At 43.7% G+C, this 25615-nt stretch overlaps 1 protein-coding gene across 1 annotated transcript in view; it reads left to right on the top strand.

Moving 5' to 3' along the window:
- The window catches only part of LOC104403412 (calcium/calmodulin-dependent protein kinase type 1D), a gene marked incomplete at both ends in the record, with an annotated part of 82787 nt that overhangs the window by 31666 nt on the left and 25506 nt on the right, over nucleotides 1-25615 (top strand). Inside the window, one exon of the mRNA XM_010011544.1 lies at nucleotides 6063-6137. Coding sequence (XP_010009846.1) covers nucleotides 6063-6137 — 75 coding nt within the window. The remainder of the gene's footprint in view (nucleotides 1-6062; nucleotides 6138-25615) is intronic.

Raw genomic sequence — 25615 nt, 5'->3', positions numbered from 1 at the left:
CATTCCTGTTGAGTGGCCTAAAATCATTAAGGAGAGAAAAAGGTTTCAACATGAGATATAAAATCCCACAAGATAATTTGTGCCCTGTTTGTGAGGGAAAGGTCTGCTATAAAGCCACTGTTTACAAGATACAAGGTATTGATAGCTGATAGCTGAGAAAGACCTGATAAATACCAACTGTGCAAAAAGGAAAGGCTGGGACAGGAGCTTACATTTCTTCTTTTCACACTAGAAAGTCCACGTGGGAGGGAAACATGGATGATGGGAGAAGTGTCATGCTGAACTCTGCTCATGCAAATATCAGTGAAGCTATATGGGGAATATCCATCTAAAATACCTGTTTGGGGGCTGTGGGATATGAAAGGGAGGGGGCTAGAGTTAGAGATACAGTACCTCATGTCATACATGTCCAGTTGATTTTTCAAATGTCCAAATTACAAGAGACCTTTCATCAAGATAAGGCAGTGCAAGCCTGATGGGCAGCATCAGCATTTGAAGGTTTTTCCCGACCAGGAGAGGTGGGAAGAGCTCTGCTGCAGTCATTCAGCCATTTGCAGGACAGCCATCAGTTTCCCTCTCTGTACCAACCATTGCCATCTCACTTACCCTGTTCCCCTCTTAGCAGACTTGTCATGTTTTCCCCTTGGGAGCAGACCAGAAGTTCCCATGTGTTCTCACATCATTACGAGCCATCCTGAAGAGTTTTTGATGGTTTTTGTTCATGTGGAAAGCAATCTGATATGATCACTCCATGTGTGCGACTAGCCTAGTATCTGTTGAAATTATTGACTCATTTCAACTGAATAAGACAGCTGAGCAGAGGCAAGTTTCTACTGTCCTCCAGAGCAGGAACTGTGAATTAAACAATTCCCTTGGCCAACTGGTGAATTCATCAAGCCCAGTAACCCTCATGCTGCTGGCAAAACTCTCTGCAGGGTATGTGTGGAAATAATGGAACATTTATTCGCAAAGACATTTGGTTTCTCAAAGCCACAAATCCTTACAGACTCAGGCTTTGTTAGTTCTGGCTCTCACAAAATTATTTGTGCTTTCTTGTGGCATTTTATCTGTGACACGTGCTGTTCATGGGTGTGCAGCATTAAATGTCATGTCTTGCAAATGTAACACTCCGGTTCGGAAAGAGTTGTTAGTAGAGGGAACCTGCCCTACTTAAATAGCTCTCATGTTTGCCCAGGGTTTTTTGTACAGTATTCTTCTAACTGATTCTAGTTTTCTGTGTTAAATATGATAGATGTTAATATCAGTGATTCAATCGTACTTTAAAGAATGCCTTTGCAGCTGGGGTACTTAATATGCTCTCCTGGCAGCTCTGCAGCCAAAGCGACAGCAAAATCTCATCCTCGGCTTTTATCTTTGCAGAATGCTATTACTCTAATTAATGATCCATGGCAATATGCAACAAGTTTACTTTCAGCTTTTGGCCCCTGGGATGGTCAGGAGCCAACAGAGGTGTACAGGGAGCTCAGTCATTAAAGGATTTAGTTTCCCTCATTGTATGTCAACTTTAATCCTTCGCTTTGTAAAAGCCATGTGAAGCCGAAGCCCATGGAATATATTGATTTTATTTATTTGTTTAATTATCTATTTAAACTTTATGAATGTTGAAGTGAGTTTTGCCATTAGGACTAGTTCTGGACTTACAGGGCTTGTGCCCTTCTGGTGGCAGTGAGTAGGACGTGGCAGTTCTGTGAAGGCCAGTGGCGAGGGTGGATTTAGCATCACTGGAGAGCCACGCCATGTACTCATCACTACTCCTGCGCCACAGCACACCCAGTTTGGCATGATGGAAACTGTCATGCAGGGCAAATGCCACTCCTGGTCAAGTTGGGTCTTGTTTCCGGGATGGGTTTCAGCTCCTTCAGAGGCAGACATTTCTGTGCTTCAGCAGCACTGAATGCTGAAGAAGTCAGGTTAAAATGACGATTCCCCTGTCAATGCTCTTGTGCAGCACCTGCTCAGCAAGCAAAGAGGACCAGTCTGTGCTGGGGGCTCTGAAGCAGATCAAAAGCTCTTCCATCAGCCCTTGTCTGCACAGCTGCCGTGCTTGGAAAAGTCACCTGAAGCCAGTTGCCCAGTTCAGTTTGCTCCTTTAAGTCTTGGCTAGCAATCTGCTCGTATGTTAAAATATTGCTTATGTGCAAAACTGCCTCCATTCATTTGTGTTGTTGGCACCTTTATAACAGCTCATGGGCAGGATCACAGACCTGGAAGACTGGAGGGGAAAGTTGGTAATTTTGCATGGTTGCATTAAGCCTTGTGGCTTGTGTCTGCCTGCAGCACGGCATCCAAACCAGTGCTGCTCTGAAAGTGGTGAATCCATCCTGTCTTTTCATGGTTTCTTAACAGGATTAATCACTCTTCATCATTTTTTGTGTACTTAAATTTCCCTAATTCTCACTTATAGATTTATTTTCCTCTTCTTAGTCCCCTGGATTGCAGCATCTCATTGGGCCTAGTAGGGTGAAGAGCCCTGAGTGAATTAATTTGAGTATCAACCTGTCTTTATTTGTATTATTTCTAGACATCTTCTTTCTGTCAATTGGCCTCAGAATATTGCTGAAAGCAAACAAAGCCGCAGTGGTTAAAGGTGGCACCATGGCACAGATGAGGGGATTTGTAGGGGCGTATCTGGGTGTAGAGATGTGAGCAGCCCCTGGGGTTTGCCATGAAGCAGGGAGAACATCACGGAAAACAGCAAATATGAGGAACGGGTGATTAAAAGGTTGGTCAGGGGGATTTCCTTAGCTGGATGTTTCATGTTCATAATTCGTAACGATTCACATAATTTGATTTAATCTGCTTTAACCATGCCCACGTTTTGATAATACTTTGGGGTTGGGGGATCTGGTTTCTTGGACCCCTCTGTACGCCCTCTCATGTGATTACAGAAGAACATCTAGGTTTTCCGCACACCACGTCCCTTTCTGTGAAATGAGGGCAGCACCTTTTAAAAACATAAACCCCAGCAGGTCTTGAGGAGATCAGGTAGTCCAGTGAGTATCTCTGCTCAGCGAGATCACCGGTGGGGCTGAGTGGAGGCATTTGGAAGCTTAGCAGAATGAATCCTCTGAACCTTTGAGATTCATTTGGTGCTTCTAGAGGGGGATAAAAGTGGACTTAATTAAGCCATTCCCAAATCCTTCCTGATCCAAGACCATTTCCTCAGCTCTCGAAGTATCCGAGCATCTGTGCAAGCCAGAAGTGTCTGTTTGGCTGTACCAGCCTGCCTGGCATTGCCGATCTGCTCACAGGGAAGTGTGGCAAACTTGTCCTGATCCCCTCTGGCCTTTGTGGTATTGATAAATGCTGTGATGGTGCTGGACACGATATCCTGAACCCCAGGGTGTGATTGTCATGAACAGCATTCAGCCTTGATGGGTCAGTTATTGTGTATTAGTGCTGTAGGCGATTGCTTGACCATGCTTTGAAGTGAAGAAAGGAGCACATGAATTTGGCAGCAGGGCGGCTGCTGCTGGCTGCAGTGACCTCTGCTGGGAAGCCCATGGCCACTCTGGTCCAGCTTCAGCAACACAACCCACAACTTGATCTAAACCACAGGTTTCTCCCCAAGTGATTCCCATTATTTTTTTTTGTTTTATTTTTAACTCAATTTTCCTTTAAATAGTTTGTCATTTGATAGTTCATCTGTGTAGAGAAATGCAGTGTGGGACAAGTCACTTCATTTGCAGGTGTGCAATGGACACTGCACCAGGAATATTGAGTGCTGTGTAACTCCATGATTAAGGCCTTGTTGGTCCTGGGGAGGCTGAGAGAAAGTGAATAAAAATGCCTCCTTCCTATCTCAGCAAGCCCTGTGAGTGAAGCAGCCACCAGCAGTTGGGGTGGCTGGTGTGCACAGGCATCACCTCCCAGAGGGACACATCATCTTCCAAATACCCTCATCCCTATGAGGGATTGTTCCCTTTGTGCTTTAGGGGTGATTCTACTTCTTCTGCTGCCTTCTTCCAGATGATACTTAATATTTGCTGTCTCCCCGAATCCCACGTGCTCACATCCTACGTCTGGTTTCAAATCAGATTGGCTCAATACAGAGGAGTAAACCCTTTATCCCCCCTTCACTTTAGAACTGAGCAAGTTTGCTGTCCTTCAGAGAGCACAGCGGCACAGTGCCCATTTGGCTTGCAAATCAGGAAGGGGTGAGGGTCTTGTGGCAACCCTGAGCACGCAGTGTTGCATGTCTGATGAGCTCTTTTCTGGCCTCTACCTCCCTGGCTGCTTGTCTTTGTGGGTAACCTCGCCATTAGCCATGTGTGTGACAGTTAGGTGTTGCTGGCAGCTGTCTCAGAGGGTGTTAGGTTAGTTTGGAGACCTCTGAGATTCTCAGAAATAGAAATGCAAAGCATTCCTATGTGCATTAATACAGTAAAAACCGTACTGCAGGCTAAGTTGGAGGCTTTAAACAGATAACACTGTGGCAGATTATTAGTATTAAAACTGCCTTGATTATGATGGTAGGAGGTGCACAAATGATCACATGAATGTGCATAAAGGAAAATGGATAAATACGTATAATAATTTTCATTAAAAGTGACTATTTGCTTGAAATGCCATCTGTACTATACCTTCAGTTAACTCAAACAAGGCAAAACTGCCCTTGTCCTAACTGCAACCCTTAAGGGACGGGCACTAAATCTGCACAACAAAATAAATGCTTTTAAACATGTGCTGTGTAAAGCCAAGTGGGCAATGTATTGGTTTCCTGTCTTCAATATTAAGAACTTAATTTGTGATGCAGCCTGCCTGGAAATTTTGCTAAAATATCATGGGGTTTTCCTAGTATTTATATACAATGAGGAGCCTACTCATGTATTTGTTGCTCTGACATCCTGTAGTACATTATATTTGAGTTCACTTATTGTTGATATTAAATTTCCTGTGTGTGAAGGTCCTTATATGAATGCAGCTTTTGATGACTGATTATGGGCGTAAATTCAGGTCAGTCATAATCTTTCCAGTGAATTCAGAGGAAATTGGATTAGTCCGCATTCTTACGGGAAAGATCCTCCAGGCACAAGGGACCTTCTGCTCTTAGCAGCACGTAGACTTGAGGGCACTTAGAACAATTGAGGATGAGGTCGTGACACATGATTAAGAACCTTAATTAAGCTACTTAAACCTTGAAACATGTAGAGTTTTGCATTTGCTGACAATGCACTTTTACTTTCTTTCTGAACGTGTCCATATGTTGTTTAACGAGTGGTCTCTGCTTAGCATTTCGCAGCTTTCTCTCGCTCTTAAAATGATTGTCTGCAATTGGTGTAATTAATATTCTGCCCCTGGAGTTGTACTGGTAGTCTCTTTAGGGTTTGCATAAGTTAAGTGTATCCACTGGAAATTATTTGTAAGCAGTTAAGGAGCAAACCCAGAGAGGCATTGCTCTAGTAGTTAATTAGATGTGTGCTTGTAGAGGTGATCTTTCTAGTGTTTTGACAAGAGGCTTGGTGGAAATGATCGGGGGGAATAGTGAAGGTGTAGAAAACCCATGAAGGTGTTTGGAGTCATTGCTCATGGTGCTTAATAACCCTGCAGGGAAATTCGGGTGTCCAGGCCAGGTGTGACATCGGATCAGGGTGAACTTGGTGGGAAGGAGTGTGGGGCTGTTGTATGGCTGCTTCCTCCCTGTGCCAGCTTCTTCATGGGGGCAAATCTCTGCCTTCTCCCTGCCAGCCTGCACCCTGACCCCACGTTCCCTTGCACCTTCCTTTGCTGTTGTCCTGAGATTTCAACCTCCAACAACCATCTTTGTTTGTCTGACAGAGGAACTGTGAACCTCTAACACCCCAGATACTTAACCCTTAAACATTTTGGCTTCAGAGGGGGTTGAAGGAATTTTTCTGTGTGTAGTAACGTCATTCTGGACTGTGAAGCACTCTGTTTACTTCTGTCAAAATCATATTTTATGATGTTGGATAAAGCACTGACAAGTAATGTCTAACTAAAAATAGTTGTGTGCTTTAGAGCCACTTAACAAAATAAAAATCACTATTTCACCTTACCTTATCTTGTGGGTTTTTTTTCAGGATCAAGCATGAAAATATAGTTGCCCTGGAAGACATCTATGAAAGTCCAAACCATTTATATCTGGTCATGCAATTGTAAGTACTGAACCTAATGAAGTTTTTGTGTCAAAATTGCCAACTCTTCTTGTTCTGGTTTTGTTCTTTAACCCAAAAAATGGGATACGTGAGAGGTGTTTGTGTGCTAGAGTCTGCAAAATCCCTGGCAGGTGGTTAGAAATGAATCTTCAGGTGTGATGGGCTGTGTTGTTGTGAAACTGGGAATTAATGTGTTTTGTGGATAGTCTTACCCAAATCAAATCAGAGCGAAGAGGAGATGTCAAAGGCATCAGAACTGGTCTGTACGTATGGAGTTGCCATGGTTAAGTTCTCTGACTCAGCAGGCAGCTGCTCTGTAATGAGCAAGAGGTGACCCAAGATGGCACCATGAGTATGGGTATATGGATGCTGGATTTGCAAGAAAGTCTCATCTTTGTCTTAGCAGGAGCAGTAGCTCATACCATTGTTCTTGACATGTCTCTCTCGCCAGAGCCTCTCTTTTTCCCCATTTCCCCCCTCTGAGCCTAAAAAGATTAGGAACCCATCAGGTATATGGCAGTGACCTGGTCACATCCACCTGGCAGAGAGGAGAGAAGTGACAGGCAGATGCTCATACGCTTCCCTGCCATTTTCCCCCTTCTAAAATAAGATTTCCAGCTCCAGTTTGTCTCTTTTTCAGTTATGAGGTCACCTCAAACAAGAGCAGAGCAGACAAACAGGGCAGAGGGATAAATCACAGCTGGGAAGAGCCAGATGTGCTGTAGGGAAGCCTGGAGCATCTGAGAGAGGCAGCACTGAGGTTAAATACACCACGTGAAGTCCTTGGGAGACTATGCCAGCCCCTTGTTGGTGATACCCAGGCATGGAGATGTCATCAGGAGCTGTTCTGCTGGCAGCGTTGGAAGAACAGTGACCTGTTTTTGTAGGCTTACATTTCAGCCCAAAGTGCTGCAAAAGGGCTTGCACAGGAACATCAGTGTGGTACAAATTCCACAAACCAGCTGGGTTGTAGGAAGTACCAATTTCACAATCACTTGATTAACAAATCCTTATTTTTGTTTAATCTCTTTAGAAAAAAAAGAGATCAATATTATTCACGTTTATTATTAAGTTGTTTAATGTAGTGTAACCCTCACATTTCTAAATTTCTTACATCAGATCAATGGCTTATCTGAAATGTAGGTCTGTAATCATAAGTGTCACTGTATATATATTAGTAGAAATTTCTACCTGCTCGCAATTCAACACTCACTAGGGAATTACCCTTTCTGTTATACCTGTATTTGTAAACCCAGCCAACTAATTTTCCAAGGATCAATCATTTAGCCATTCCCAAGGGACACAGCTTCACTGATATCCACCAGGATGAGATGCCTGGTTGAAGTCAGCAGCCAGGAACCCATCCACACTGTGGCATCTCTGAGCATTCCCAAGCCCTGGCAAAGAGTTGTGCCCTGTGTTACAACGTAGACCAAGACATCCTGTGTACATCTGCGTTGAACTGAGCCTGCCAGGGAGTAGAATCAATGTTTTTTACTATTCCTATTAAGAAAAAGCAGGAAAAAGCCTCAAAATCATCATTCTAGTCTATTATGGGCACACACTTGGGTGCAATCAGGTGATAGTGCTGTAACAAACTGCCACTCACACAGAGAGCCCGCGTGAGTAACGTCATGTGTGTGCATGCTCTTAATCTGCCTCAGCTATGGGGTACAACACATTAGCTTATTTCATTAAAGTCATTTGATGTTGTGCGAAGCTGTTGCTGTTAGCCCTCCTTGCTGCTGCAAATCAGACAAGGCCATGATGTCCTTTGCTCTGCACAGAGTATTTCAGGGAACAACCTTTCTGTGCTTTCTTGGAAAAGAATTGTGTTATCCCAAGGTGGAGAGGACACGATGACCAAGTACTCACCCTTATTGATGTGGATGTTGCATTAAGGATGGTGCAACCTCTGCACTGCCTTTGAATTTTCATCAGTAGCTGGGATTGGGATCAATTGGGATTGGGATCGGTTGGCATCAAAAGTTGGGTGGCAACTCTGAGAAGTCCAGAAGACTCAAAACCAGTTCTGCATGCCTCCCTTCCTGGTTTCTGTCTGTGAGGAGGCATGCATCGATAATCTCTCGTTTCCAGGGTAACACAAACTTGTTGATACAATAGCTGAGAACCATTGCACATCATGAGGTATCTATTTGTTTACATCTCTGCCCTATTTATCATTAGATTCCACATGGGGTTTTTTAGCTTCTCATTTTTGTGATTTCTCCTAAACAAGACAGCAGTTGCCTACATTTAGAACTGGGGTTTGATATGAAGTGGAAGGGGCTCTGATCAAGCAGCTTTAAGGAAGCAGCGTTTAGCTTTAAAAAAGGGGAGGATAAAATTAGGGACACTAATCCTACCCTAGGTCCACTAATCCTACATCAGTATCATGGGCACAACAAATCTCAAACACATATGCCCTTCTCCCTGGCTCATTGCTTGCTAAGTGGGCACTAACTAATGTTTCCCAAAGGGGATTTTTTGGTTGCATGGATGGCATTTTCATCACCAGTCTTTAGAACACTCCTTGTGGAAAATCCACATTACAGCCCCGAGCTTCTCACAAGCACCAATGTGGGAGGTGGCTTTTGGAGGTAGACCAAGCCCTCCTGTTTATGTTTGCCCTCTGGTACGTGCTTGATAGCAGGCCAACGTAAAGGATAAATACTGCACCTCATTTGTTCTGTCAAAGATATGGGCAAGCACGGGTGCCAGTGTCTGTGCTGAAGTTGGTAGGAAGGGAGGTGAAGAGGCAGCTGTCTGTGTCTACTTGACAGTTACTTTATTCCTGACAGTCCCCCTGGGAGCTTTCCCAGGGATATATAGCTGTTGGGGAATCTGTCCTGTTCCCTTGCCATGTTCATGGGGAAATCAGATCTCTGGCTTTGATTTCACCACCTTGTTTTCACATACACTGTGTACAAACCACCATAAAACTGTTCCAACTGGGGTAACCCTCTTAGAGCAAGGTAGACCAGAAGCCCATCTTGGAGATGCCCGGATTTGACAACTCATAATTTCAGGTGCTGTCTCAAAGCATTGACCTGTTCCTTAGAAATGTCTGAGCCATTTTTTCATTATTTTGCCCAAATACAGGATATTGCAACCTAGTGCCTCTTAAGTTTGGCAAGGTTATGGACAGTGTAGCCTTTTGCACCAGGCAGTCTTGTTCTGCTTTGGTATGAGGTGGAGTTACCGGTGCGGTTGCAAAGCAGAATACAGATGTAGAATAATCTCTGCCTCTCCTATGATGACTTTGCTAAACTTTTGCAGGTACTATAGAAAAGTACTGTGGAACATTTAGATTTTGTCCTATTTCCATTAGGATGATGTGCTTTCAAGCCAAGAAAACACCTTGCAAAATCCTCTCCAAGCTTGGATTTCCTATACTACCATTAAAACCTACACAGGCAACAAAGACGAACATTAGAATATTCTGAAAGATTCATGCTTTCTGGGTGCTGAGTGAGATTTGCACGAGGATATTGTAGAAGACAGGGGGAAATAAAGTGCTTTCAGAAATAGACACTTTATTGAACTGTCTTGGTATGATAGTAAGTTTTGTTGATGAGCAGTTACAGGATTTTTGGTTGTTATTGGTAAGAATTATCCTACTATATCTTCTAAGCTATCTGCCTTACTTCATGGCATCAGTATAGGGAAATATCTTGTCAATCTGTTGTGGTTAGTATTGTCAGATATTAATATTTCATTGGCATAATCAGCCTCGTTGGGTATTGATGATTCATTTTCTGCCTGCTGGAAAACGATGCATAAAATCAGGTTTACATAATGTCGTGGTTTAAGCTGAACCCAGGACACATAAACACATAGAATCAGAATCGTTTAGGTTGGAAAAGATCTTTAAGATCCTCAAGTCCAACTGTTAACCTGACATTGCCAAGTCCACCACTAAACCATGTCCCTAAATGCCACGTCCACATGTCTTTTAAATACCTCCAGGGATGGTGACTCCACGACTGCCCTTGGCAGTGTCAAGCCTGTTCCGATTCTTGACAACCTTCGTCGTGAAGGCATTTTCTCAATATCCAGTCTAAACCTCCCCTGGCACAACTTGAGGTCATTTCCTTCTCCTATTGCTTGTTGCCTGAGAGAAGAGACCAACCCAGCAAATAGCACACCCATCCAAGCCATGACCAGCCAGTTTCTGCAGGAGAATGCTGTAGGAAACGTCGTCAAAGGCTTTACTGAAGTCCAGGTAGACAACATTCACAGCCCTTCCCTCATCCACTGAGCAGGTCACCTTGTCATAGGTGACCTTGTCATAGAAGGAGAAGTTAGTCAAGCAGGACCTGCCTTTCATTAACCCATGCTGACTGGGCCTGATCACCTACCTGGTTGTCCTGTACGTGCAGTGTGATCGCACCTGAGGTGATCTGCTCCATCACCTTCCCTGACACCAAGGTCAGATGGACAGACCTGTAGTCTTTGTACAGTCGGAGTGTTACGGGAGCATTTGCAAATGCTGTTTCTAAATGTGCTATCTGGGCAGGCCAAAGTAGATTTCCAAAGCTCAACTCTGACTTCATCCATATTGTTCTCCTTCATTGAAGCGTGAAGCAGCAGAGTTTGTTCCTGCAGATTTGTGTATACCCTGTGCTAATGAAAGCCACAGGAACTGGGGCTGTTGCCTCCCTGAAAGGATATGGGGCCACATTAAAAATCAATGAAGACATTAATTCCCTTGTTCTCTTTTCTTCATCCATAGCTGCTTAAAATATGTAGGAACTTAATATTTTTGCTATCTCTATTCTTCTGTTAAAGTTGGTTGAAGTTCACCCAGTGGGTCAGAAATCACTAAGGGCTGGCAAACTGGGATGGAAAGCCATTGCCTCACTGCCTTTGGAAAACAGGCTAAGAACAGGTCTAAAATGCACCTCCAAAACTTATGGAACTCACCTGTCTATCTCAAGGCAGGATATGCTGCTTGTGCCTTAGCAGATGTTTTACTAACCTGTTGTTAAAAATCTCTAGTCACACTCTCCCCAGGGAATTGATACCATTGCTTAATGTCCTTATGGGTATGGAGCATTTCCTAATAACTAAGTCTTCCAGGCTGCAATTCTAACCTGCTGTGCTGGAAGCCTTATTTCTCTAGTTCCTCCTGAAGGTGACAAAACTATTCAAATGGGGAAAGATTACAGGAGCATGCCTGGAAAGCACGTAGCTAAGTAACTAGTGATTGAATTTGAACACCCACTTCTGAGCTTCTCTGCACCTTTTTTTCACAGTCAAGGATAGTGCCAAATCCAGAGGAATTCCTGTTCATACCAGGATCTACTTAAAGAAAGTGGAACCCCTGCTGCCAGTCTGGTATAGCCTTCCACCTCTTTGGAGGGTTGTGGTCCCAAAGAGTGGGTCCGATCCTCTCACTTGAGGGCTGCTTTAACCATGTCCTGTCAGCTGGTGTTTCTGAATCTCCAAACAAACCAGAGGACTTCTCCTGTGTGAGGTCTTTTGAGGCTTTGATGTCTCTGCTGAGAACAAGCTTTTAGGGTGGGCTGCCCTATTCAGCCAACCCTGATGTGCTTCTCCCTACCTTTGCAAAAAAACCCAGCCCAAAATGAGCCTAAACCCCTAACCTTGGGGTTTTTGGCATCTTAGCTCTGCTGAATCATGCCGATGATTTCTATCTCAGAAAAGCCAAAATGATGGGGGCTCCTTCCTGCCAGGTGCAAGTCATGCACCGAGGAGAGAAGTTTGCAGTCTCAGAGTCCCAGTGCCCCATTCTTTTTTTTTTCCACCCCCACACACATCTGCCTTGTAATCCTGTAATGTCTCGAGAGGTAGCTCAAACAGCAGGTACCTACCTGTGGCAAAATCTGCAGAAACTTTTATTACCTGAACTACTTTGCTTGTGATTTTGCTTTTCAACTGTATGTTTTGCAAACAAGTAAGTGGAGCGCTAAGCCCTGATTCAGTGCTGAATTCCCTGTGTTTTTTGAAAGCCCGGTGCCTGAGCACACTCCAAGAGCAGCCGAGCATGGACGGGGCATGCAAGTGACATTTCAAGGAAAATACTCAGCCTCCAAGAAAAACAACAGACAATGGAGGGAAGTGCCGTGTTTGCCAGGTTCCTTAAGGAGTCTAGCAAGGACACACAGTGTTACAAAACAGCGATCTGCACACCAAGCCACTATCACATCAGGATGCTAATTAAAGCAAAACATAGATCTGCTGCACTGCATTCCTTAGGTGAGATTTATTCCCATACTTGTGGGTTTTGTGCCTTTAAAGTGTTATGCAAAAGACAAGGAAATATCTCTGCATTCACAATGGGATTTACATGAATTACAAAAGCAAGCTGGGTTCTTTGGCAGCACAAAATACTTACATTCAAGCATCTGATAGAAGCCCCCCAGCATCACCTTTTTCTGCAGATGGAGTGTTTGTTATCATTGTTAGTAATAATAGTAATGTAGCAGGAGAAACACCTCCAGTAATGAAGAACACTGGAGCTGATGACTATGGGCCAGGGGATTCAGTTTGGTTTGTGGTACAGTAAGGGAGAGAAGCTGCACACCCACAGACTCTGTTCTTCCTTATTTTCAGTATTCCTGCCTTGGATGAGGGCCAACCTGAATTAGTGCTCAGTACCCATTGAAAATACACTGGGTCAATGTCAAAAGCCTTGGATCCCATGCTTCCTGCACCTCCTCATGCTGCAGAGGACTAAGATGTGTGGTAGATGTATGTGGCAGATGGATCTCATAGGATTTATTGGCTAGGACATTTAATGGATGGGCCAGGGAAAGAAGTGTTCCCAATTCCTGGTCAAGAAAATACACATGAATTTTGTATTAATCGGTTATTGGATAAATTGTACACTTGGGTTTGGGTTTGCTTTTTTGAGCAAATGCTGCATAAGAACTACAGCACCAAGAGGCCTGGTGCACATCTGGGCATGCCAGGAAGGAGCTTGCAAGGTGTCAAGGGAGCTTTGCTTGGATTTTGACGCAGCTGAGCAGAGACTTAAGGGCTTTACTTAGGCGAGACTTCATTTCCTCACAGCGTGAGGAGTGAAACAACAGTGATTTGGGCAAAGAAGCCTTTGTGAGTCTTCAGGGGAACAATAAATGGCAGTGACTACACCTGTGGCTGAAAAAAGAAGTCTTTTGCTGCTTCTATGGATAAGAGATTTTTGAAATGGGTGGAGGGTGCTTTAGAACGCACAGCTAGTGAATGTGGAAAGCAAAGTGGGACAGCAGCAACAGGGTTGAATATGTGCGACACGACAGGGAGCATCAGACCATGATTGTGGGAGAAGCGCTCAGGAAAATTAATCTTGGACCCATCACAGCCTCCAATGTGAACATATTGCAGACGTGGGCCCAAACTGCAGAGCTGGGATGTCAGATTTTGAAGTTGCACGTTGGGCATGTGCAATACTGGTTTTAGTTCCAGTCCATTTCTAGTGCTTGATGCAGTCAGTGTGTGGTCTATCAGTATAACTGATAGATAAAAAATATCTTCTAAAGAAATCATGCCTTATCAAAACCTTTGAAGGCATATTGACTGAACAACCCTGTTAAAAGGCTAAAGGAGTTAATCCCATTGTACTTCAGTACTTTCCCAGTAGAGCTTTGCAAGCTGCTGACCACACAATAGAGTGACCCCTGGTACCATGCCCCTGGGAACTGGGTAGTAGCTATTAATCCAGCATCAATTTCTTTGGGGAGAAAAGATTGTTACTCAGCTAGGTTATGCTGGTGAGTGTTCAATATGAAGGAGTATCTCTACTTTTCCAGTGACTGAGAGGTTATGAGCAGAGTAGGAAAGATTAATGTTGGGGTAGAGATTGGGGCATAGGTAGATTTGTCAGCAACAGATTAATAAGCCACAGAGTGATCACCAACACGACTTCAGACACCTTTAATTGTGTGGATAGTGTATGACCCTGAAAGTGTGAATGTGCTCATCAGATGGTCCTAACTGCCTTTAGCACTTTGGTTTTTCTTCTTTTCTGGCTATGGCAGGACTTTTGGCAGCTCCTGCTCCTGTGTCCCCTCCAAAACCAGCACCTTCTCCTGGGACGAGCACTGAACAGCAACCCTTATGCTTCCTTGTGCTGTTTTATGTGTAAGGGCTTAATCTGTGGCTAGGAGGAGGTGTTTTAGAGTCCATGGGCATCAGTCCAGCCTTCCTACAGCAGCACAGGAATGGTGAGAATCTTCTTCATCTTAGGAACTATAAAAGACTTTCTCATGATTATTTCCAAAACCATTTAAGGCAGTTGCCTTCATCAGGTGTAACCAATTGTCAGCATCCTTGCTGCAAATCTTGCACTCATTATTGTTAGCTTAGTCTGAATTATCCCAGTATGGACTCATTAGCAGGGCAACACTGAGGGTTGGTTTTTTTTGCAATCAAAGTGCTGTGCTACATCTGACAAAGTGATTTTTTATTTTCCCCCTGTAGCCTTGGGAATTAAGAGATAATGGAGACACATTTCCACATTTTCATTGAACAGACACATTATCACGTTGTTTGTTTTTACAGAAATGGGAACAGTTGAGATGGAAATGGGTTGTTTCTTTAAGATATCTATTACTGCAAAGCTGCTGTTGTCAATAAGAAAAACAAGAGGTTTTGCCAAAATTCCAAATAAACCTTGTTCTAAGGTATTATTCTTTAAATTTAAAGAAAAATTTGAAGGTCTCATAAATCAGACAAGTGGATCTCATTATTTTCCTATTCTCATGAGTACAGTAAGCAAGTACTTTCTGAGGGTTATTTAATGTAATGTCCAATTCCCAGCAAGGGCTGGTACCAAATCCTTAGGGTGAGAGTATGTGCCTTGATTGCTATTTTACGGCAGTAAATTTTGACAGCATCAATGTGAATTTCTTCCTTAAGCCCATCAGCAGTTCTCTTGCTAACTCCTCAGTTAGGGCTCCCTGTTACAGCTGGGCACAGGGCTGTATCTGCCTGTGTTGTATAGCTTGGTCTGGTATAGGCATTTCACAGGGCAGCACTATAGATCTGCCAGTAATCCTGTGGAATATCACTGTTTCCTCAGTGAAGGAGTGAAGCCTTTCTCTCCAAACAGCAGGCAGGTGGCTATTTAGAGCCCTAACAATTTTCTCTCCATTTTGTTGGCTTTGGGTAGCCATCACCTTCCTTTTATGCTTTGCCTAGAAGTTTCGTTGCTGGTTACTTAATGTTTGCATAGTCACTGAATGAGTCTTTTACATTTAGTTCTGCATCTCTCCGTACCTGGTAATTTACACTGTGGTGCACTGAAATCAATTAAATAGCTGGTGTTTAATTCAGGAGGAAGGAGGTTTGCAGCAAGGCAGATAATAAATGTTAAATCCATATATGCCACAGTATGAGAATTCATTATGATACAGTAAGATCCCTCTCAGGCACGATGTGGAGGCATTCTGATTAAATGGTTACACTCATTTAAACAGAAAAGGACTTTCATAACAACCTGGAAAGCTTTGAAGTGAAATAACATGTTATTGAAGCAAGATGCAAAATGAACATTGGTGTTCACACGTCCATTCTTTTACGTGGTGAAACTATTATTAAAAGTTGGTTTTCCCTCTGGAATTTTCTTCTGGAGGAAAGTTGTGCAGACTGTGGTGAAGGGGGCAGTAGTAGGCTCACAAATTTTACGTATCAGTGTGTAACAGAAGACAGGTAATGATTTTGTGGCAAAAAGATAGGCTCAAATTCCCAAGCATTCTCATATCTCAGCTCCAACCTCTGTTCTAGGTAGTATAGTCAGGTATCTGGTCAAGAGTCTGTAAGTGACTCCAGAGTCAGTGTTGGGCTAATTTGCAGTTATATTTGTATTGTATTATCCAGAGGCTCCGTGTACAACTTCTAGAAGAAGAACCCATTAAGCAAGGTGATGATGAAGCATTATGGTCCCATTCACATTCATGCTGAAAGAAAAGATCTCATTCTTGTTCCTGCCCCCAGAAATCTACATAGGGCATATTTTTAAAGCCAGGGAGATTCATACATAGGGCTGAGAGTCAGAGCCCTAAACAGGATTGTGGTATAGCCTGGAATTTTTAATGGAAATACAGGTTGCTGTTTGAAATCCTGTTTTGGCTCCCTTTCGTAGTGCTGTGGTTACCTCTTCTTACAGAAACTATTTTCGTAGGACTGCAGAAGTTCTGGCCATAGTTTTCTGCTTCAAACATTCTCCCTGGAAAATTATTCAATGGAAAAGAAATGTGGAGGGGTTTGGTTTTTTCCTTTTTTTTCTGAAGCTGTGGTTAGCTGTGTTGTAGCCAAACTTACTTTTTTAAGCATTTTATAGAAAAATAAAGTACTGCTGCTGGTGAAGCCTTTCTTTGATGCATTTGTAGAACATGTGCTCATTTTATTCTGATTCATGCTGCAGGGTTGTATCTTAGCCTGTAAAGGCCATTTTCCCCCTTAGATTGGAGGAAAAGTGTGTTCAGAGACCCAAATGCTTACATCATCTTTTCCCTTCTCCAAGACAAAATTCCCATTTGGGGCTGTGTGGTCCTGGCTTAGCTGTAAAAGGCTTTCTTTGCTAGAGTACTGAAGATGGTTTGGAGGAGTTTGGTGTTTATTCTGTCTGATTATTCTGTTGGTTAGTAGCATTTAACTGCTCTTTAATTCTATTTCTTTGCCCCCAGTTGATGGTACTCTAAGGAGCACTGAAATCCTTAGACACAGTGGAGCCTTTAGATGTCTATATGTCCCTGAGGAAAGAAGGTACCCCTCTCCAAAAAGCACTGTAATGAAAGAGAAATCAGAAATACAATTGAAATGCACTGACAGGGAGCTGAGATTTTAAGACCTGTGTAAGCATACAAAGAGGCAGCACTACTAAAAACTGGGGTTGGCATTCTTAATATTAAGAGCCAGTTAGCAAACTGAAATTTATGCAACTATATATTTCTGCCTTAGGGTTTTTGCTGTTAAAACTCTGCCATGAGTTTCTTACAGCTCCATATAAAGGGTTATTCCTTTAGGATAAAGCAAGGCCAAGCATCCATCCTGCTGTCATTACAAAGCTCCTTGTTGTGATGGTGGTCTTAGCTATACTCAGTGCTAAAGATCATGGTCACCGTGTTGCAAAACATTACCCAGTGCCACTGGACAGGGGAAGTGTAAACATAATTAAGTGGTACTGAGCAGAGGGAAATTACCCTGCTCTGGTTGCTCACCAGGCTTATCTATAGTGATACTTATCTCACCACAGCCCAGGGTCTTTTCCGTTGATTAATGCTTGTTTCCCTGGAAGCATGGGGCCGGGCCATGTGCAGAAAGTGATTCTGATGTTTTGGTTCTTGGGGCTGGGAACTCTCTGTCAGAAGCTTTTAAATCTCCTCTTTTCAGATGGTTTTGCAGCTGGATTTGCTATGCAGAGGTTTTGCTTTGCATTGGTGCTGTCTTGCCTAGTTTGAAGGGGGGCAAGGAAACATAGGCTAGATTTCTGCTACTGAAGATTGGGTCATAATTTAGGCAAATTTCCTGGGGAAAGGCATTTTATCTTGCACCCTCTTCCCCCAGGAGCTTAATGTGCTTGTAGCTGGAGCCCCTTTCCTCACTATTGAGATGTGGCCGCTCTTAGGAGACCCACAGCAGCTCCTGTAAACAGCATATGGGAACATTCTGGGGAGGAACCGTTCCTCTGCTGTGTATGGGCATTTACTTTATAACGGAGTGGGAGTGAGGAGTGCTGCAAGCAGGCAGGCCTGCTGCCCGCAGCACTTCCCATGAGATGGAGAGGTGTCTTTTGAACACTCTGTCCTTTAATCCTGGCCAGACCTGAGCTGAATGAACTCCAGAAATTTGCTAGTGTGTCCATGGCTGTGTATGTGCAAAAGTTTAGTGCAAAGAAGGCAACTGTTTGCACAACAGCACAGGCAAAAAAAGGGAGGAAAAGAAAAAAAGAAAGAAATAGACAAAAGCATTTAGCTGGAAGTCTAGAGCTGCTCTCTAGCCTGAATATCCTTTTCCTTGGAGTATGCTGTTAGATGTGACCAGATGATAGTCATATAGTAGGTTATCATCTATGGCTGAGCTTCATTCCTCATTGCATGTCTGCTCTCAGCCTGCTCTGCTTGGCCATAGCTTGCCACACAGTTGGACACACTGCTCTCCAAAACTGCAGCAGCACAGGGAGACAGAGATGTGCCAGAAGGGGCTGTACTTGATACTCATCACATATGCTGCTAAAGGTCACCTAAAGCCAGTCTGTATGTTACAACCCCTGGATGCCGGCGGGAGGCAGGCACAGGTATATTTTGTTCCTTGGTTGGTTTTCCTGGTGTGTGACAGCCTCTGGCAAGGCAAATGATGTTGTGAAGGACCACTGCAAACCCCCCTCAGCTGTAAATGAGTCAGGAAGGATTGTCTAGCTCTGAATCTCAGTACACCACTGTGTGCACTGCAGGCACAGCTCCTGGAACAGGGGCTCCTGATGCAACCACAGGGACAGTGGCAGAGGAGACAGCTCACAGCTTGGGAGAGGAGGAGGGAAAAGCAGGAGCTGAGCCATATGGTAGAAAAAGTAGAAGCAGACACAGTATCTCAGTGGTAGGTGCTCATTAGACTGTCTCTTGTGATCTGGGGAGACTGAGTGTATTCTGCTAATGGAATGGCAATGTTTTTCTGTAACCTAAAATGTGTAGCAGTGCAGAGTAGCTAAGGGAATAGGTCTCTTTATCTATGGAAAAACATTCTAGCCTATTTACCAGCAATATGTAACAGGAACCAGGGGCTGCTGCTCTCCAGAGTCTTGCAAAGATGTTATTGTGGTTAGAGCACACAGGTCTGAAAATCTTGAGCTCTTGTCTTACTCATCACTGATTTACATTGTGATCTCAGATGATGCTGTCTTGTAGTTTCTCTGCCCACAGAAAGAGAATACTTTCCTAATTAATTCTCAGTAAGATTAAGTGGTTGGGGTTTGGTTGGTTGGTTGGGTTTGGTGGTTTTTTCTCAAATCGGTGCTGCTCTTCATGCAGTAAGTTGTTAAAAGAAATAAGAGCACTGGAGTCTGGTCTCTAGCTGTCCACTGAGAAGCACTGTGGTGGTGCATCTGGGAGCGAGTAAAACCGAACGGGCTTGTCTGCTTGTCTGTTTGTCTTGACCTATCTTGAAAAACATATTCAGGTGTGCCTTAATCCCCTTCAGTGTTTCCCTAGGCACCCCACGCTGTACGTCTGTGCAGAAACCTATGCAGAACATAGTCCAGGCTGCTTGGTGACTCAGTGTAACAGCATGACTGGTGATGGCCATCATTATTGCATATATTTATTTATCCTTATAGCACAGATATGTGGAAATCTGAAGCAGCAGAGGTACGACATCCAAAGTTAAATATGCATTTACATAAAGCCAGGATGCAGGTAGATGAGAATGCAGCCAAATGCATCATACCAGTGATGGAGAGGAACAAAAAGAGGCATCAATTAAAGCTTGGTATGGGAGAGCTATAAAACAGCAGTTTAAACCCAAGCTGAATAAATAATGAACAGCAGTATCCTTGATTTTAATAATCCACTTCTTTATGCTGCACGTAGGTGGAAATGGTTATTGCAAATATGGGGATGAAGGAGCAATGTGCCAAAGCACATGGCACAGCAGGCTGGCTCCATCACTTCCCTCTACTTTGGGGACCACAACTTGTGCTCCCCCTGTGCAGCTGGAGTGCAGTGTGCCTGGATCTCCATCGGGCAAGGTGGGGTGGGTGATTTGGGAAAACTCCGTGTGCTCAGGACCCCTCCAAGTCAGAAAGAAAGGCATGCTGGGTCTCTTCCCTATCTCTCTCTTGTTCACATGTAAAGGAGTGAGCTCAAAGTGATGGATGCTCCAGGACGCATTGCAATAACTAACTACTTAATCAGCTCTACGTTTGGAATACTTATTGGCCTGAATAATAAACACCAGAAGGAGCCTTTGGAGGAGGATTCCTGGAGGCATGAGAGCTTTAGACTTGATATATAAGCCTTCAAACCCACCGACCCTCCTAGGAAAGTTGTCTGGGTGTGCTTGGACATCTTACTGCCACTCTGGGTCTTTCACTCTATGAAGGACCTTTTTGACTACATCTATAGCAGCAAATAAAAAAGGTCTGTATCAGTGTTATCCACTGAGCTGGCCAGGAGGAGGGGTGGCTCAGGGTGAACTGAGGGGAGCATGCCAGCAGCCCTGACAGCATGGGGGATCCTGTTCCTGTTCAGGGACAGACCAGGCACAGCCTCTGAGCCTCTGCCCCTCTGGGAAGTGGAAATAAGAGCCCTTTCTACCACATGTGAATGCTGTGAGGATAAACATGTTAAATTCTATGAAGTTTTGAGATAATAATATCAGTTTAGGCGTGTAAGTGCCTCGGACAAATGTATTGTGCAAACACCAAGTGATTTAAAGTACAACTTCTGGCACAGCTATAATGCTTAAAGGCTAGATTAGTTAGATTTCAAAGGGTTTCTCAAAATAATTAGTCTGCTCCCTCTGAACATTGTCACAAAAAATCCAGTAAGAAAGAAAGGCAGAGCATCTAAAAGATTTCTTCTTCTCATTTGACTTCTTAGATTTCAGAGCGGAACACATGAGTTTATCCATTAAGTGTTCTTGGTCTGGCAGTGGTACCACTGTCCATCACCCTGCAGCACAAATCATTGCTCAAAAGCTTCTTTTTCAGAGCTTTTTGACACAATTCAGACTTCAGCCTATCTGCAGTCTCACCACTGGCAGGAACACCAAGGGGTTTAGAAGTAGTTTGCAGGATTATACTCTCTGACCAACTTCCAAAATGGCATGTCACCCCTTGTTTAGCCACAGGTACATGGTGATTAGGTCTCTCCTTAATACAGGACAAGGAGAAGAAGAAATGGGAGAGGGAAACTGAGCTAACAGCAGGAGAATTGACTCTGTGGCAGAAGTATTGATGCTGCTGTCAAGACACTCTCTTGTGTACTCTCAGTCATGCATACCCGATGCCCTGGGGCTGTTAATGCAAAGTCTACTTGCTGTTTACGTAATCTATAGACTCTTGGTGGTAAATTATATTCATGGCCTCTGGGTCCTGGTCCTGCTAAATAGTTATTCACAAGGCAAAGGAAATACATACTGTTTTTATTCTGGTTGGACTTTGAATGCATAAAATAGTCTTTTCATTCTGAACACGCCTGTGCCCTTTAGAATGCAAATATTAACATTGCTTTCAGAAAATATATTTTCTTTCCAATGCATTACTTCTCATGTAATGACCCACCTTAGAGAATTCAGTATTGTTTGTATTCTTCACAGAAATTCCTAAAACAAAAGGTATCCTACTTTCCTTCATATTGAATTCTCACTCAGTAGATAGCATGAGATTCCAGTGCAGCTCTGTCTTGTACAATTAACCTGTTGTCGTGGTTCAAACCCAGCCGGCAACTTGGAACCACGCAGCCGCTCGCTCACTCCCCCCCCTTTTCCTTCCTCCCCCCGCTCCCGGAGGGATGGGGAGGAGAATCGAAGGAATGTAACTCCCACGAGTTGAGATAACAGCTCTCCAGTAACTAAGGTATAATACAAACCACTACTGCTACCAGTAATAATGATAAGAGGAATAACAAGGGAAAAGGACACAACCGCTCACCACCCGCCGACCGATACCCAGCCCGACCCGAGCAGCGATCTGGGCCTTCCGGGTAACTCTCCCCAGTTTATATACTGGGCATGACGTGCTGTGGTATGGAATACCCCTTTGGCCAGTTTGGGTCAGGTGTCCTGCCTCTGCTTCCTCCTGGCTTCCCCTCCTCTCTGGCAAAGCATGAGACTGAGAAAGTCCTTGGTCAGAGTAAACATTACTTAGCAACAACTAAAAACATCGGTGTTATCAGCGTTGTTCCCAGACTGAAAGTCAAAAACACAGCACTGCACCAGCTACTAAGAAGGAGAAAAAATGACTGCTGTAGCTGAACCCAGGACACCTGTGAAGCCTTTGCTTTGTAAAACTCACTGGCTTGTCAGGTTCTACTTCTGGCCACATATTTAGAATTTTGTTTGAAAATTCTAGAACTTTATTTTCTGATAAATCATAGAATCAAAGAAGGGTTTGGGTTAGAAGGGACCTTTTAAAGATCATCTAGTCCAACTCCCCTGCCATTGGGCGGGTACATAACCTGTGAAGCCTTTGCTTTGTAAAACTCACTGGCTTGTCAGGTTCTACTTCTGGCCACATATTTAGAATTTTGTTTGAAAATTCTAGAACTTTATTTTCTGATAAATCATAGAATCAAAGAATGGTTTGGGTTAGAAGGGACCTTTTGAAGATCATCTAGTCCAACTCCCCTGCCATTGGGCGGGTACATATTTCACTAGAGCAGGTTGCTCCAAGCCCCTGTGTCCAACCTGGCCTTGAGCACTGCCAGGGATGGGGCAGCCACAGCTTCTCTGGGCACCCTGTGCCAGCGCCTCAGCACCCGCAAAGGGAAGAACTCACTTTCCTCACTTTCAATCTAAACCTACCCTCTTTCAGTTTAAAACTATTGCCCCTTGTCTTGTTACTACTGGTCCTGGTAAAAAAATCTCCCATCTTTCTTACAAACCCTCTTTATATGTTGAAAGGCCTCAGTAAATTGTCTCTGAAGTTTTTTCTTCTCCAGGCTGAACAAGCCCAGCTCTCCCAGCCTGTCTCCATAGCAGAAGTGCTCTAGTCCTCTGTTCATCTTCATGGTCTTCCTCTGGACCTACTCCAACAGTCCCTGAACAGCTTTCTGGCTGCTTTGCAGCAGATGTCAGGCTGGTTGAAGTTCCTCAGCAGAGCAGAGCTTGACATACTGTAGTTGAAATAAGGACGCTTCATCAGCATCCCCCTCTGGACCAGTCAGTCCGTAGTAAACACCAACCATGAGATTTCCCTTGTTGGCTTGAACTGTTCATCACTCCTTTTCAGAGACAGCTCTGTACAATCACTCCATATTTTTTTTAAATAGAGGGCAACCCCACTCCCATTCCTTCCTTGCCTGTCTATATATATATAAATAATGGATAATAACATTTGCAAGAGAAGTGTGCTATTTCAGACACAAAGAACCAAAGTTTAACCAGCACTAGCAGCTATATTTGACATAATGAGATTTGTCCTAAGTTCCTTCACCAGTTATTTCCTTTACTGGAGTGAAGCCTTTGCACCCTGGCTGGGTTATGGGATCTGGCTGTTCTTGGAGTTCCTCTGACATACATGACATGGACAAGACTTCCCTTTTAAGCCCAGTCTCTTAATTATCTGTCTGGGTGTGTGGTGGGGACTCTGCTGTGGCTCCCACGGAAAGACAATGCAGTGGTGTCAGGCCACAGAGGGTGTTCCAGCCAGGCTTCTGCACATGAATCATCTGAAGGACTGTTTCTGAAAGATTGGGCTCTTGCATTTGATTCACTCTCCTTGGCGAGCTGAAAATAGTGTGCATTGTTCTCATAATCCTTAGCAACTTGAAAACTGCCATAAATTGAATACTTTTTAATCTTTACCTACGGCAAGAACACAGGCTAATTCAGTTATTCCTGCAGTTACTTAGTTAACGTTAATTAACTGAGATTTTGATGGCTTTAGTTTTTTTTCAGCAGTTTTCTAAACATTTCACTTATCATTTCAATGAGTCCTTTACAAATCTGAGGTGTAGTGAATAGACTTGTTTCTGCTGTGTTGTTATTAAGTCAAAGCAACATGTAAAAATATAACTGTCCAGGAAAAAAAGACCCTCTCCCACAATCTCATAAATCATAGATTATCAAGATTTGTAATAACCTGGATATGGGTTTTTTTGCAGGGCAGTTGTTTATGGTCATGTCATAGGACAAAAATAAATTAAGGTGATGATGAGAATGGTATTGCACACTGGTGGTGCTACACGTCTGTAGAGTTGTAGGGTACATACAGACAGAGACTATAGGCCTATCAGACCAAACAGTAGTGCCCAAAACTGATCTGGAGGACTATGAATTCCAGCTTTGGATATTTTGAGTTCTATTTTGAGCAGCACTTGCTTTATTTCCCCTGAAATCAGGTGGGTTACAAGCAATTTGGTGAACAGCTTATGTGTAGTCAGATACATTGGTTGAAAGCTGTATGTAGATAACTTCAGTCTAATACTAATCACTTAAAGTTTGAAAGGCTGTAGAGCATCTAGGAAGATCATCTCTCAAATGACCAGCACAAGAGACCATACACGTTGTGTAATGCAGAGGAAGCCCTGAGTATGTGTCTGCATAATGGCAGATTTTGCCCTCAAAAAATAGGGAGTGGTGATTGTGCATGGCTGTTCTGTGGCTATGATGATCCAGTGCTTGCCACTAGTTTGAGAAGGGGTTGCAGTTGTATCTTGAAACCCTGCTGACACAGTGATTTCTGCCCCGATTCAGCCCCTGGGCTCAACTGCATTGAGAAAAGGCTTGCCTCTCATATCAAAACTACATTAAGCAATGGACTCATGAAAATTAACAACCATCAAACCATCTGGGACCATTAGATAATCTTATTTCACATTCAGTAAGGAATGCTTCTACTTTTACTATGCAAACAGAATGCCTCAAAGGGATCTTCAAGGACTGTGTGGAGGGACTGGAAACAAGACAGAGAACAAACAGGACTAGTGGGATGAGAATGGGTTGAGCAGCACTGATTTGCTTACTATGCCCAGCTGAGGAGTAGGTATCAGTTCTGACACTATTTGGGGCTTTCTCTAGCCTCAGAAGTGCAGAGAGTGTGTGTCCATGCTCACATCTAGGGGCACAACATGCTGTTCCTGCATTCAGGTAGAACTTTGCTGCTAACTTTTACAGGACTGGTCCCATAAGTTGAAAGCATTGCATGGGATTGTAGAGTGCTTGTGATGAGCTAGGGAAGTAGGAAATACTTTGGCAAATAAAACTCCTGGATAAAATAGCTAAAGGGTGAGAACGGACCAAACCTGATGTTCACAGCAAATAATTCTTGTTCATGACCCCTGGGCCAAGTGTCTAAGGCAGACTTAGACTTACCCTGCTTATGACCAGTGTGCTCTGCATGTCGGTACATCCGCACCACAGAGCATTTGGCTCTTTGACTCCTGGAGGCCCTAGGTGGTGCCGTGATGGTCCTCACACGTGATCAATGTGCTGGTTGTCTTTTCTCAGTTCAGTGGCTCACAGGATGTGAAGGACCATGTTGCAGTCCATCACAACAGTGCTTTTATAGCGTGACACTGAAAGTGTGAATTGCATGACCTGGTGACCAGGGTGGGAAGCTGGAAGTGTTAGAGATCTCTTGTAGTGATCCAGAACAGAGCCAGGGTGTGAGCTAGGTAGGAATCCATGGACATCAGCCATTCACTGCTTAAGTGAGTGCTTAAGCTCGTTTCCTGGCCTTAGTTTAGTTGACACAGAAGGAGAACCCCAAATCCTGAAATTGGATCTACATGGTCAGCTCCTCAAGCAAATCCACAGTCTTCTCAAGATGACCATTGTGCCTCCCATTGCAGCCA

This window comes from Nestor notabilis, unplaced genomic scaffold (assembly GCF_000696875.1).
Source record: "Nestor notabilis isolate BGI_N333 unplaced genomic scaffold, ASM69687v1 scaffold1443, whole genome shotgun sequence".
NCBI lineage: Eukaryota > Metazoa > Chordata > Aves > Psittaciformes > Psittacidae > Nestor > Nestor notabilis.
This window is presented reverse-complemented; position numbering and strand designations above follow the sequence as displayed.